General features: G+C 35.1%; 1 protein-coding gene and 1 long non-coding RNA gene across 3 annotated transcripts; both read left to right on the forward strand.

The window, feature by feature from the left end:
* Positions 1–14: 14 nt before the first annotated feature.
* Positions 15–1,848, forward strand: LOC111401773. Of its 2 annotated transcripts, XR_002704103.1 has the most exons (4): positions 15–297; positions 393–589; positions 686–1,454; positions 1,545–1,848. It is a non-coding gene; the product is annotated as an uncharacterized LOC111401773 (long non-coding RNA). The 2 variants fall into 2 exon arrangements; XR_002704102.1 differs by having other exon boundaries at positions 393–1,454.
* Positions 1,849–14,028: 12,180 nt separating this feature from the next.
* LOC111401777 (F-box protein At1g67340-like) lies at positions 14,029–15,848 on the forward strand. The gene is made up of 3 exons (XM_023029679.1): positions 14,029–14,481; positions 14,577–14,739; positions 14,819–15,848. Exons 1-3 carry the CDS (start codon positions 14,234–14,236, stop codon positions 15,563–15,565), a joined length of 1,158 nt encoding a protein of 385 aa, XP_022885447.1. The 5' UTR covers positions 14,029–14,233; the 3' UTR covers positions 15,566–15,848.
* Positions 15,849–16,453: the final 605 nt, after the last annotated feature.

The following is a 16,453-nucleotide window of genomic DNA, read 5'->3' on the forward strand; positions in this document are numbered from 1 at the left end:
GGTAGGTACATGATATGTTCAATCTATCTTTCACTGACCATAGTTACGATTTTCATGTCTCAAATTCTCCAATTTCACATACATGTGGAAAAACTGCAACCTACTGTCGACAGGAAAGGGAAGGGAAAGGTTGACCCAACTGACGATGTTGCCTTTTCATGTAGTCTTCAACTGCCATCATTTGACCTGGGTATCGGATACACACAACCGGATGATTTGCAATCTACAGAAATTCAGAAGTAGGTAGATGCTGTCATATCTGATGTGATCACAGCATCCAAAAATGTTGACGAAGAGGTATTCAAATTATGCTTTTTTTGGTGTAATATGCTAATCACACAATGTGTACATCGAATTTATACGAACTAAATGTGACCTTTTACAATTCACAGGGATCACCAACTCCTGAACTGGCTTCTGAATTACCAGTTAAGCGGGTTTCAAGGCTTGCGAGGATACTGAGGTCTCCATTTGTTACCGGGGAAGGAAAGGTATCGCGGCATGACGGTAATGTTATTGTATTTGGAAATTATAAAGACCATGTTGAAGAAGCTGATAAATTAGCATTCTTGGATTGGTTTCAGAGAAGGTATAAACCTAAAAACAGGCATGTACATTTTTCTTACATTTTCTAATACATTGCTCACATAGTCATGGTATCTTAACAGTCAATTTGTGGCAACAGGAAAAAGTTTAATGAGCACGATGACCAAATCAAATCAGCCTTTAGTATTGGCTTATACCCAGTCGGTCATAAGACATGGTTCCACCCGCTGATAGATGCTGAAACGTCTTTGAGTGGTTCGGTATGGTAACATTTATGTATCTGTTCACAACACATTTCCTTGTTAACAAGTCACACAACATTAAGAACCTCATACCACACCATGGACATACCGTTAAGCTGTCCATTGTCATAGAGTCATAACTTTTTAATGTTGTACCTAATTGTGTACTTCATGTTCAAGAGCACATGGATGCATGCTTCTACTACATTCGCCAGGTAGCGAAATTTGGGAAAGTAAAGTTTAGAGCTACAACGACGGATGCTTGGTTCTAGAACAAGATAAAAGATATATTTCCTGCTTTCCAAAAAGATCCTCATGTTCTGTTGTCGGAGAGCAGTTTGATTAAGGCTGTCACACGTCACATGATATCCCTGAGCACATCTTGGGCCAATATAGACTATGTGTTCATGTCAGTCCTGCCCACAATTAAAGCTCGCTGGATGCTGGGTCTGGTTGAATTTAGAAGCCATACTTTAATGCTGTTCAATTCAGCTAGAAAAACTTATCGTGATTGGAAGGTGCTGGAAGGTATTGAGTCTTATGTGAAGGTATTGCCTGCTCTTATGAAGGCGTTGGGAATTTCGAAAAAGACCCCGATTATAACGAATCTGAATGCAAGCAAATGAAGGTGACCATTGAGAGTACCCTGCTTCAGCAGACGAATAGGTAAGTATGTGACCAAGACTATGCGTATAACTTGTAAATTAATTAATTCATAGCATACTATATTGTGTTTTTTTACAATCATGACTGCAGGGTGTTCGTGATATTGTATGCATTGTATATCTTCCGTGATGGCAGATGTTCTATTCTCCATCAATTCGATGCTGCAAAATGTAACTTGATATCGCCTCGCTACTCTACAAACACCGGGAACCTTATGTGAAGAAGGCGAGACGGGCTTTTAAAGGGGAGGGGATTGTTATAGAATGACAAATATGAAAAAATTGGTAAATGAATTTTATGCTTCAGTTGGTAGCCATTTATATTTCTTTCATGTGGAGGTGTTTGTACTCAATACTGTCATGTGGATGTGAATATTATTTTGCAATACATCAGTGCCCCAACTTTCAGTTGTTAATATGTTGTTTGGATACACAGTTGTGCTTTTGATCACAGATTTATTTTGCAATGCTGTGTGTAAATAACAGGTCACGTATCGTGTATACCAAGTCACAGATTTAGTATTGCTTTTGGTTAGAGTCTCAGTTTGACATGACATATGTCAATAACAGGCCACATATCATATGCATAGCAGATCACAGATTTAGCACTCAAAACATATCATGCCAAGATCAGGTCACATGTCTAATTATATACCGAAAATTAGGTCACAGTTCATGTTATGTTGTAGTCGTGCTTTTGGTCACATAGTCGTGCTTTTAGTCATAGTTGTTGTTTGCCATGCCATGTGTAAAAAACAGATCACGCGTCATATGTGTATCTGGTCACAGATTTGGTAGTGCCTTTGGTCATAGTTTTAGTTTGCCATGACATAGGTCAACAACAGGTCACATACCATATGTATAGTAGATCACAGATTTAGCACTCATAACATATCATGCCAAGAGCTGGTCACAGTTTATCTTATTTATTGAATCTGTAAATAGACAGATATTTGTTCTCCACCATGTGCAGGTCACAGTTAATTTATCCAAGCTTCTATTTCACGTTTAGGTCACAGTTCATGCCTTTAATTGAATTAATTGTCACAATTCAAATATATTGCTGTGTATGGAATCCATAATAATCAATTTACACAATTCTCCGTTAAAAATAGAAAGTGCGAATATATTTCAGTGAGCATTTATTACTTTACTTTTTCAACATCATTTGTCAATTGATCAATTGAAACACATTTATTTACAAATGATCTCAATGTCGATATGCTAATAACAGTTTGAATTCAAGAATGCGATCTAACTTTGATAAGTCTTCATCATGTATTGACTTCCTAGTACAGGTTGGTACTCCGTCAATCGTTCTTATTTAATGGGACCAAACTTGAGCATCTCCTGCGGTTGTGACCATGTGCACCACAACATCCACATCTTACTTTTGGTTTTCCTTCCCTAGATGATCTCTTCCTCTTCTCAGTAGGTCTCCAGAACTCCGCTTCTGGTTAGGAGCTAAAATAATTTGGAATTCTACTTCATTGGGCACTCTCCATTCGTCTGGATTTTCAACAAGATATACCGAACTTTCGTAAGCATTTACATATGCATCCCTTGTGTAATAATAAGAATAATAAGCATATAGATCCCTTTTCGTATGTGCAATTACAGCCAATGCATGTGGACATGACATCAGATCGACCTACAGCATCCTGCAAGTGCATGTACGTTGCTCAATGTCAACAACAAAGGTGGACCTTTCATCGCTCACGAAAAACACTGTTTGGTTGGAAGGAGATGCATGTGAGAGTGTAGTAGCACCAATGGTATGTGTCAGTTTAAAGTAAAAAAGAATCGGTCACAAATATTCATATTTCAGTGCATAATGACATGTTCAGGTCACAAGACTTCATACTTGGGTGTCATATACAATCTATTCAGATCATGTGTTTAGCATTAGCAGACAAAGTATATAGCACCACAAACAAAGTATATAGCGTCAAAAAAAATTCCTAGTCACATGCAATTATAATTTGGACACATAATCACAAACGTACATTCCATGTCTCAGACGCCTATGATATAATCACATGCATATTTCAATTTAGGCCACATACACAAACTTCAGGATACATAAGAAAGTTACCCTCAAGTTTCTTAGTTCTGAACTCATTTTCCTTGTGACGTTCTCGAACTTGCTTGTCAACATCATGAAAGTTTCATGCACTTCGTCTCTATATTTATAGAACCAATTTTGTACTATTTGTCGCAATGACTCCAACAGGAATACAATGGGGTAATTCTTAGCTGCCTTGTGACCGCGTTTACTAATTCTACAATGTTTGATGTCATTATAGAGTATATGTTTGCCAACATATGTATTTGTGACCACTTTTCAGGGCCTACTTCATCCTGCCAAAAGATATCGTACTATGAGTATAGTATAAAATGATATATGTGACCACTTTACTACATGTGATAATGGAGTGTTGTAGTCAGTACAGTACCAGGTAATCACGAATCTTCCCTATAAACCCGTCCAGTTGTTGCATGTTGTATTCAAATTCTTCTAATGTATAAGCACGGACAGTCGAATTAAACGCCTGCGTAATATTTTGCCCTGATTTCCCATAATATGATTTTAGATTCTGCAGCAAATAGTACGAGCAGATACCATGGCAACTTCCCGTATACACCTATTCTATTGCTTTCTTTATACTGCCATAACGGTCTGATACAAAACATAATCCTTCTTTGTACCCATATGCATTTTCCAATTTCTCCAAAAACCATCTTTAAGATTTGTCGTTCTCATTATTCCCTAGACCAAAAGCAAGAATAAATATACCATTATTTACATCCTGTGTACATGCTGTGAATAGGGTACCTCTATAATGACCATTCAAATAAGTTCCATCGACGACAATTACGGGCCTACAATGTTGCCACCCCTGTATTGATACACCGAGTGCCATAAAATAATATTTGAACCTATTGTGACTATCGACCTCCAACTCTGTGACCGTACCAGGATTTCTTTGTCGAAGCATGTAGAAGAAACTTGGTATCCTATCGAATGATTCCATCGGATCACCCCTAATCATCTTCAATGTTTGTTCACGGGATCTCCAAGCTTTTGAGTAATTCAAATATACTCCAAAAGTATGTAACATATCACTGCATATTTCCTTTTGTGTGTATATGGTGCCAGCCGATGTGTACTTGTACTTGATGCTAGATGAAACAACTGTAGCTGATATTTGTCTGTGTGACCCCAACACCACATTTGATGCACATGTGTGACTACCAATCTTTCGAATCTTAAATATATTTGTTTTACCCCATTTCGACGATCGACATATCTGAGTACATCCTACCTGAGAACACCTCACCACATATTCTTTTTTATCGGATCGTTCAACCATAAACTCAAACATGTTTCTTATCGCAAAAAAAGATAGGCTCAATTTTAAAATATCCTTATCACGAAAAATCCTTCCTTCTTCGACCTCACTAGCATTTGCCATAGAAACAATCGTGACTTCATTGTGACAAATGTGACCTACATGTTCACTTGATGCTTTGCAGATGTCTGCGGCCACATCCTGCAATGTATAAAGCTCTCTGTTACGATGAGCATTATCTGTGACTACGTCAGATGGGTAATCTATTGCTGCATCGGTTATGTCAATGAGTAATGAGTATTTAGCAGGATCACGATCGACTTCTTTCAGCAGAATGTATGCAAGCACGTTGCTGTCATATATTATCCTGATTGCAGGCAAATCATCGTTCAGTACATATTTCAATAATACTGCTACCGTCGTCAGATCCAAGCTGAACTCTGACATAATCGTGTTTACAAGGTTTACATAACTGCATCCACGGTCTACCAATGCCAACGCTGACTGAGATCCATGCAACAAACATACGTGCAAGTATACCATTTCTACAAAATTGAATTTCAAATCCTCACATTCTCGATAGTTAATTTAATACTATGCATACAGTTTTATATAAGAATTTATGCAATAACAATAAGTCACATATGACTTTCAAAAAAGGAAGTCACATTTGGCGACACACAGGTCACATCTCAGTCCTTTTTACAATTTGCTTACAAGTACACATATGTCACATATGTGTATGGATACTGTTGTGTCCTGTGGTCACATTTTGGTCAAATATTGGAATAGGTCATACACGAGTACAATCAATGCCAATATAACATATCTTACAGATAATCGAAATCTAATTGAGGTTACATTTTTAGCACATACGTCACATTTAATCATCCACAATGAATCCTCTGTTTCTTCGTCTTCCAGCGTAAATCACAAAGGTCACATATGCTGTTCACATCTTTTGATGTTGTTACAATCTGCCACATTTTTGTAGTGTTCACGGACATTCACAATCGATGTTATGCTTGTCTAAGACTGGTTACACTCAATTGAGTCACATATCATACATGTCATTAACATTCCTTTGCACAATGTTATTGAATTTGACACATATGTGACCACAATAGATTCGGTCCCTGAAAATTTGACAGAAAAATTTCGGATCTTATCTGATGATGCTAAATGCGAAAAACTAGTAGTGAACAAAATAATAGGACCAATACCTGGTTTGATTTCTGTTATGCAAAAATCTCAATTTCTCCAAACGATTCCAAATCTGTGATACGAAACCATCAATGTTGATGACATCAATCATTTCATTTATGAATGGCGAATGCACAATTACCTGATTTTTCTTCTTCAACGATTGAATTGGGGTTCTACAGTGACTGGATTGAAATTACTCTGGATGTTTAATTTTTTATGAAGATTTTGTAGTGGTAGATCCCTATTATTGATGGAAACTACGCGGGATTATAGGAAAGTTACGTAACAAAATATATATATATATATATATATATATATATATATATATATATATATATATATACACCTGAGATCTGAATGTTTACTTTTTATACCTCAATTGTGAATTGGTGTTAACTATACACCTGACATATGAATTTTTCCCTTTACATATCTGATTGGCCCAATCCAACCCACTGTCGTTAGCCCCAGCTAAAATTCGAAAACGGCCATAAAGCAAAATTGTAAATAAACCTAAAAATTCTCGAATTTTGGTATCAAAATAAGTTCCACTTTTTTCCTTGATGGTAATGGCGAAATGACCTTTTTTATAAGTTGGAGAAAATACATTAGCACCTGTTTGAGCCTCATTTTTTTGCAAAGAATGCATTTTGAAATAGTCAAATAAAAAATAAGAAAAAATATTAAGTTTGTGTGTAATATTACTTTATCGAAGAATGTGTGATTGAAAAAAAAAAGGAAAATGTATTTTGAAAATAATGAAAATCAAACAAGGTTTTAGTTAACACTTAACACAAAGGAAAATGAGCAAGTCCATAATACTTCTTTCCTTCACCTATCTCTCCACATTTGTCAATAACTCCTTATTTTCCTTTATATTTTTATCTTTTTCATCAATAAATTTGTCATAGTCATAAGCTACGGACCCAAAAAAAATCGGAATATTTAGTAGTTATTAATAACTGGACAAGAAGAACGAAAATAGTAATAAAATTACAGGATTCGGCCTGGTATTAACCACTCTAATCTTAATTGGATATTCTTCAACTGTCAAGAAAAATGCAGTGGCGTCCGATCATAACGAGAAAAATGCCTTTATCTTATTTTATTTTTGTTCCAAAGATGACGAAATGAAAAATAATCTTAAATTAAGGTTAGATACCGACATGACATGAGATTCTGAACTGAATACACTAATGCAAAAATTAATTGCGTAATACAACGGCCACGTAATTGGACTATAACTTGTCCATATTTTACAGAATACTTATCTTAAGGTCGGTTTTTATTATATTGAAAAATGAACCATATCCTTAAATAATTCTGCAATAAGTAGAATTACAAATGACAACAAACAATATCAAAACAGAAAATGTTGAGTTGGGATTGTTCCAGACACTTAAATGGAGACACCTGTGCAATGAAATTAGAATTAAACTCTTTTGCTAGGAAGAGTTTAACCACTTGATTGACATATCCTCAAAAATTAAGCCATTTGTATATTATTTGGTTGACATGATTGTCGACATTTCATTCATTTTCAAATTGCAATTGACGGAAAAGTGGTGTTGTATTTAAAAACTGTCTACTCATGAAAAGACATGTGGTACAATGTCAAAAAAGATGTCAAACAAAGTGTACATATAGCATGATCCTATCCTCAATGCGAGTGGGATCCGCATGAATTAAAAATGTCAAAAAAATGCTCCCCCTCTCCTCCCACGTGGGTTTGCTGCCTCCCTAGCATGAATATGATTCTTATTTGAACCATGCTTGTTGTATAATGATTTTTACAACAAATTTGACAACATGTTATGTGACAAGTTATCATTGGACAGTTTGAAAAATATTTTTATTTCCCATAATACTTTTTTAATACCTACACCATTGTCAAGCATATTGTACTAATACATTGTACAAATGGCTTATTCCTTCTTATTTAGCGTCTAGAACTAAAAATGCGTAAGCCTCGTACACAACATGTACGTACAATTGAAATCAGAAGCGAGCATTTACGAGTTGGCGTGCCGACAAAAAGCAGAAAACAAAACATTATTATGCCAATGAAGATCAGTCAACTTTTTTTTTTTTTTTCCTTAAAAGAAGATATCAGTCGCATGCCATCATCATGAATGGTCCTCATCTAGCGGGTGCAGTACGGATCTACCGCTCAGTGTGAACGCTGCACAGGCCACTTTTGGTACGACGGCCGACCGGTTCACGTTTCTGGGTTTGACCGGATTGAACTAAAAATTTCATATGAGGAAGAAGGCTAACAAATGGAAAATCATTCAAGGAATATCCTCTGTCTCGTCACTAGTAATTTTGATCCTTCAACCTAGACATTTATAGATTTTGATACATTCTTGCGTTAACCAATTTCCAAAACTTGCTTTGTTTGTTAAATGCTGACAATAGAACTCCAATCCGGTTCGTAAATTTTATCATATGATTCGCGAAAAAATAATGTTGTTCAAACAGGATAGTTGACTAGTGCTATCAATATGAATAATTTTTTTTTCCTAATTGTCCAACAAAAAGATGTCACGTGTCCCTGGTTCTTAAACCCCGTCAATGACTCAGTCACATTGTTCATAGAATGAGTTCTTTTAATAAAAAAAACTATTATACGAAAAGTATCGTATTTTTTGGGTAATTTCACTTTTTATAGTGAAATTTTAAGTGGGCGATTCTATTATGATTCGTTGTAATCACAAAACTTCAAAGTTAGCACTCCCATACCTAAATTTAACATCACAATCCTACATGAGCATTGCAAACTAATGGTAGTTCGAGTTATGTTATTATTAGAAAATAAAATACAAATTCAAAATAAGTTTTTAACAGATGAATTATCTAGAAATAAAATTATTTTTAATTTCTTTTTTTATTTTTTCCTTCACGGGGCAAGGCACCCTTGTCCCGCCCCACGCCCTGAAACGGTGTGCCCCGCAACCTATTCGGGGCGAGGCCAAGGTTTTTTGCCATCGCTAGTTCGACATGTCTTATATTTCTAATTTTGTATGTCATATAAACAAATCACAATGGCCGCAAAAATGATTATATCCATTAGGGGAAGAAGTTATAAACGATTCAATTTATAAATATATATAAATGAACGATGGATAGTGCTTGTGGATTTATTTTAATGTGTGATTAAAAATAAAATTTAATTATTTACTAATAATTTATGTATATTTTCAAATTGAATCGTAAAGCTGTGCACATATGTTAGGAATCTCGTTATTGCTCGATATAAGAGAAAATCAGGTGGAATTTACACTTGAAATGTACTCCAAGAGGGTCTCTGGTAGAGAAAAACTAATTTACAGAGTCAAATTGAGATTTGCGTGGTCAGATTTTCGATTTTGGGACCAGTTTCAAGTAAGCTTGCTTCTTGATTTGCCATTTTTTTAACGTGTTAAATCCACAATATGTAAACTATCGAAGTTTTAACTAACATAATCTCAACGGGCTTATCATTCAGAAGTAGAAAGAAACAAATAATTGAAAATTTGTCCAACCAAAGCCATCCATCAAGAGTAGGGGCGGAGCCTCATTGCCCAACCCAATAATAATAATAATTATTATTATTTTTTAATATTAGCAATGGACCACGATACTACTTGATTTTAGGTATGATTTTATTTGGACTTCACTTACTTTTGCTTTCCGTTACTTATTTTTGCTTTTAGTTAGTTGATAATAATGTTATTGTACAAAGATATCAAAGTATGAAAAGTTGCAAGAAACACATTTAATTATAAACTGTCATTTTTTAGTATTATCGCGATTTTGTTTTGTAGTTTTATCATCATTAAATTCATGACTAAAACTCAATGTTCGACGTGGGTTAAATTATACCCTCGTTGAACGAATATTCTGGCTTCATCCTTAATCAAGAGGACGAAAATAAAAACACAATCATATGCAGTATGATTTGAGATGTACTGTCTAAATTGATGTTCATTCAATTAATTATTGACACATCTTTTTGTAAGAGAGAGTATTTAACAATGTTAAATAGTTGTTAAAGTGAGAAATTAAAATTGACAATATGTAAATTTAAAATAATGTGTCAATAATTAATTGGGTGAACAGTAGAAATTGGACAGCAGATCTCGATTATCACGCATAAACTTGGTCAAATTGTTATAATGCTAAGTAATTATACCCTATAAATAATACTTAATTTCTAGACCTTATTGATTGGAACAATAAATGTCAATGCTCACCATTTTGATGAAATTGATAATTAATAGGCATTTTATTTCAGTGTTAATTGAATTAATAAGTCATTAGAAAGTCTAGGCAGGTCTAATTATTTTGGAAAAACGGCATCTGTAATTTATTCTGAAAAGAAAGTCAAGACAAGTTCAACCACACGTGCTTTCAATAAAATAATTTTGCATGTGAATTCATAAATTCAATTACTTTATAATTATACATTCTTTAAAAAATTCATATATATATATATATATATATATATATATATATATATCAAACAGACCCCAAATTTAGTCTTTTGAAAGCTAGAAATAAAATGTTTTTACAGTTGAGTTTAAATGAGATTTTCTTGTAAATAAGAAATCTTGGCATTAACTTGTTCCTACTGTCGTACAACTATAGGTTAGCCGTACCTAATTCTAATAAACTCAAAAACATTAAAAGCATTAATTTCAATTAAATGTTAATGGGCCTACAACAAGTTACCATGCTGGTTTAATTTTGTTAAATGGTGAGGAAAATTTATAGTATCATATTATTTATTAAACAAGTTAATATATTTGTTCATAAATCTGTGTCCAACAATGATCTTGGTGCACCCGGAATCATATTCTTAGAGCATGTTTTCTTGGAAAAGTAGCTTATTTATGGGACTATTTTGACATAATAATTTTGAGTGTGATCTATTCTTTCGTTTTAGAAGATCTAAATGGATTCGTGTTGTCCTATATGAGAATATCGAAATTATATATTTACTAACCAAAATTGATGCTCACGTGAATGAGAAATTGAAGTTTAAAGTGTACTTTTTAAAAGAAATTTATATGTTGGATTAACGAACTTGTGTCCCATATAGAAAATAAGGCAATGACTAATTTACATATCGCCACACTTAAAACGTGTTTGGTACTACTTATCATGCAAATAAAGTAGCTTTTTTTCCACATTATTGTTCTTGATATTGTCGATGAAAGCCACAAATGTAGCTAATTTTGGCTCTCTTTTCTTGTGTGTTCAAGTCAAACATGCCCTAAAGCAGGTTAAGAATAAAGAAATGAGAAGTTAATTGTTTAAATGCTCACTAAACTTAGTAAAACATTTTTGAATTGCTTGCTATACTTTAAATCGTCGAATTTTGGTCACGGACTTCTTAAAGTGTCAAATGTTACTTACTGGAATAGCTTTCGTTTCGCATTTTAAACTAAATAGCTGAGTTAGCATACTATGTTTCACTTGTGGCATCCCATCATTGTTTGAATGTCCAAGCATTTTTCATTAATCAATATACTTTAAGTTGATCGAATTTTGGCTACTAAACTTCTCTAAGTGACGTTAGTTTCGAGTTTGCAGATTTATGACAATCCTGTATGAGTTTTTTCAACAAATGTGCAACAGATCAGCAATTACAAAATATAAAATTGTAAATAAGACATTAATTTTATATATATATGTATGTATGTATGTATCTTTCCACAGTGGAAACCTGAGCAAACTGGAGAACCATTTGCAAGTGGAACATTCATTACATATTCAATATTTAAAATCTGTTATGCATTTCATATAACATCCACCAAAAATCTTTTCATTGTCTAATACTTACATTCAAACACATTTGTATCAATCAAGCAACATCATTAACACTAAATCTGGAGTAAACACCTCTCCTCGCTTGCTCAGATCCTTACAAGGAAGGGGTTTTTGGTGATATTATTTTGGTTAGTGCGCATGTCAAATGCATAATTTGGACAAACAGATTTTAAATATTGCATATATAATGAATGAAATTTGATGCATATGTTTTATATTAGTTGCAACGATTCTCCCCTTTGCTCGAATTTCCACTGTGGATAAATGTATTTGAACCTTAGAATTAACTCCCTTTTATAATTTTATGTTTTGTAATCAATGTTCTATTACCCAAAAAAAAAAAAAACTCATAACTGATTGCCATAAAATCTGTCACCGGAAAGTCGGCATCACTTCGAGAAATTTAGTAGCCAAAGCTTGACCAATTTAAAGTATAGCGAGCAATCAAAAAATCTTGTCAAAGTTATAGTAAACAATCAAAGACGCATTGCTTACGTGAACTTTTCCTCCTTCCTGATTTAACATTCAAATGGTGATTGAGCGTCACATGTAAAAATTGTCTGTTAAATCAATTATATTGTTAGAGACACAAAATGTAAGTGATTTCAATGAGAAACATTCGACAAAGTTTAGTGGTCAAAACTAGATACATTAAAGTATAACGAGCGATTAAAGATTTATTGCTTGCGTGGACTTTCCCTTTTTTGTTATAGGAAATTCAAACGGTGATGGGCACCTCATGTAAAAATCGTATGTCAGATCAGCCATTTCGATAGAGACGCGAAATGGCCAGAACTAGACAAATTAAAATATAATAAGCAATTTAAGACGGGTGCCTAAATTTAGTGAGCATTGGAACAATTAACTCGAAAATAAAAATTAATTTTATTTTATTTTTTGAAAGCTAATGAGCAATAAATAAGAACCAAAAAAAAAAAAAAGCAATAAATGTAGGTCCCATAAAATTTGGAAAAGCTGCCACGGGTACACTTTGGTGTATTTTCCACCAATGCACATATTCCCTCTATATACGGGGAATGTCATCCAAAGTGTACGTCTAGCATTATTCAAAATTTGGACCGTCCCACGAGTTTTTATTTTACAAATGCTTTTATGAGACGTGGGTCTCACTGAGTTGACATGAGTGGCTGAATTAGTGCTTGAAATCCATAGCATCTCTCAACTTATCCACGACTTTCATAAAAATAGAAAATAACAAAGAGCAATGCTACACTTAGAAAAATAGGTTAAAACTGTCTCCCTGTGAATTTTAGCATTATTCTATCACAAAAGGATAACTAAGGTCTAAGAGACCAATAAACTTCGATATTGAATTATGTTTTGGCTAAATGATCAGAAAAACAAAATTATCTAAGAAACATTAACTTTCTAAAAAATCCATAAAACATATATTTTGTATTCTTAATTCTTACTCTCAGTTAATGAAAAAATAGCAATAAAAATAAAGTGATTTTCCACACATTATTGTGGTTTATTGTCTTTTTCTTTATTACCTTTCTTGAATGTGGGTTTGGGCAGTTTGGCTAAGCATAAAAACAGTTTTTTTTTAAATCTTCTCTTAAACGAGATTGTAGTTATCTATTAATATAATTTCATTTCATTTTGGAATTGAAACGGAGAGTAAACAAACAAAAAGGAGTTGACATCCGTTAACGGTCATGGCATACTTCATTACGTAAACAAGTCGGAACAACAAGGGACGAGGAACATGCCCTACATCCTTCTCGGACCATGCTACACGTACATAATCATTTACACAATCGTTTACACCCCACTCACATCATCAAGATGGGGATCATGGCTCGACATTATTAAATACACGCGGGGCCCGTGTGTTTGTGAGGGGAGGGACACGCTTCGGTAACCCCCTTCGGTACAAATGATTTTTTCCTTCTCTGAATTGGATTTTAATAAGATAATGAAATGGATGATTGAAAAGTTATGAATATCATAAAATGTGATTAAAATTATCTGTTAATTTAGATTTAGATTAAAATTAAAATTTTGATTTCTACCAAATAATCCCAACCTCATTCCAATCTGAAAATTCCTACAAAAGACGGGAATGGAAATAGTCGAACCTCGCCAGTATGCATATTTTTTTTTGAAGTCGATAAAAAGAGGTAGTCAACGCCATTTCACCATCTTCCCTTCGCCTTCGTAAATAAAGAAATGAATCATCATTTATCAGGGGCATTTTTGGTAAATAAGTAACCCTCTTACGCTATTCGCTTACGTTCTACCCTGTCGTTCCCCTCTCTCATATATATGAAACCCTTCACTTCTCTTCTTTGGATTTGGATACATACAAAGAAAAAGAAGAATCACACACCTAAAAACCCTGCAACATCCACACACACACACATATAGAGAGAGAGGGTGTGAGATGAGAACAAGAAGAGGGCACTGTTATCCCAAAGTGAATATGATGAATGAGAGAGAGACGAAAAGAAGAAGGAGAACGCATTTCACCGGAGAGCAAATGGGCTACCGGAAAAGATTAAAGGGTTCCCCTGAATCCAGAGGAGAGTCTGATTTCTTCGATGCCTTGCCTGATGATCTCGTCCTCTGTATTCTCTGTAAACTCAGCTCCACTGCTTCCTGCCCTGCAGATTTCATTAACTTCTTGATAACGTAAGCACTTGTTCTTCCTTATTTTTATGTTTCCAACAAAAAGCATTGATTTTTCTGTAAAACTTAAACTATTTTGTTGATTTTTCAATGAGCAGATGCAGAAGATTTAATGGGTTAGGCCTCCATTCATTAGTGTTATCCAAAGCCTGTGAGAAAATGGTAGCGGTCAAAGCTAAGAACTGGTCTGAATCAACTCACCGATTTCTCAAACTCTGTGCCGATTCTGGGAATATTGAAGCCTGTTACACTCTCGGCATGGTAAATATATTTGTTATAGAAATAATTTTTCCAAAATGTGATAAGGATTTTGTCGATAACTTTTATTTATTGGCCACAGATTCGATTTTATTGTCTGCGGAACCGAGGAAGCGGTGCGTCTTTAATAGCCAAGGCGGCGATTAGTTCTTACGCGGCGGCGCTGTATTCGCTCGCCGTCATTCAGTTCAACGGTAGCGGCGGCTCGAAAAACGACAAGGATCTGAGAGCTGGTGTTGCGCTCTGCGCACGGGCCGCTTTCTTGGGGCATGTCGACGCGCTTAGAGAGCTCGGCCACTGCCTGCAAGACGGTTATGGAGTGAAGCAGAACATCGCCGATGGGCGCCGATTTCTCGTCCAAGCCAACGCGAGGGAGCTAGCCGCCGTCTTGGCCACGCCTGCTCCTGACGCCGGCTCGTGGCTTACTTGGAATCCCCTGCTGCCTCAGCGCCACGTGGCGGTCGCAGGATGCCCTTTGTTTAGTGATTTCGGGTGTAATGTTCCGGCGCCTGTGACTCATCCGGTAAATCGATTTTTATCCGACTGGTTCTCGGGGTGCGAAGGGAGTCCGGGTCCGGGGCTCCGGTTGTGCTCTCATTCGGGTTGTGGAAGGCCCGAGACTAGGAGGCATGAGTTTCGACGGTGCTCTGTGTGCGGAGCAGTGAACTATTGCTCCCGCGCTTGTCAGGCGCTGGATTGGAAGCTCCGCCACAAGACGGAGTGCGCTGGCGCAGAGAGGTGGCTGGATGACGCCGGCGAAATTGAAGCTAACGGAATTGACATAAACATTGACGGCGACGGGAATGCTGTGGAGGGAATGGAGAATTAACTGGGGGGCAGCTGAGTTTTCGAAAATGAGGGATGAAAATGAAAATTGAGGCCAAATTTTGGGATCAAAATTAATTACATCTTTTGTTGTGGTCAATAGTGTCCCCTTTTTGTAGAATATACACAGCTCGTGGCTTACGTGGAATCCTCAATTTAAGCTTTTTCTTCTTTTCTTCTTTTTTTTTAAAGTCACTTACTAGTTACATATGACATGATGATGGCTTCACTTTGGTTTGTGTTCAAAAAGGGTGACCTAATCATATGAGGGGTTTCATTTTGTAGCTTCTTTTGACAAAATCTGACGTGGGAATTTATTCTTGATTTTCTTTAAAGAAAGTTTATGTACGAATACAATAACAAAATAGAGTACTTGTTTGGTAGGAATTTTAATAATTAATTTTTTGATCGCTAGAGATAAAGTAGATCCTATTTATAAGAGAAAAATTCAAAAATGACGGTTAGAATAATGAAATAACGATCAAAAAATTGATTTTTAATGGAGTTAAAAGTTCTATCAAACAAACTCAGAATAAAGATTAGTTAACATAATATGATATAATATTGAATAGTCAATACTATACAATTTATTTTATCAAATGAGCTCATTCTATACTCCGTGAGCTTGTCAAACTCTCTCCTTCACCAAGAAAGGAGAGTGGACAAAGTACCAAATTCAAATGAGCAAGTTGAAAGAATATCGACTAATAGGGTTTTACAAATTGATTATTGAGTTTGATCTTTTGAAGCTCTCTCTCATGCTATGGACCGATCGACATCTTGTTCAAATTTTACAAAGAGAAATGAGAAATTACAAATGAGTGATTTTATAAAAATTAAAAATTGAGAGGCAGTTGGGAGTTTTTATTCCTATGTGGTGATTTCCATTAAA

The sequence above is a fragment of the Olea europaea genome, chromosome 1, assembly GCF_002742605.1.
Source record: "Olea europaea var. sylvestris chromosome 1, O_europaea_v1, whole genome shotgun sequence".
NCBI classification, from domain to species: domain Eukaryota; kingdom Viridiplantae; phylum Streptophyta; class Magnoliopsida; order Lamiales; family Oleaceae; genus Olea; species Olea europaea.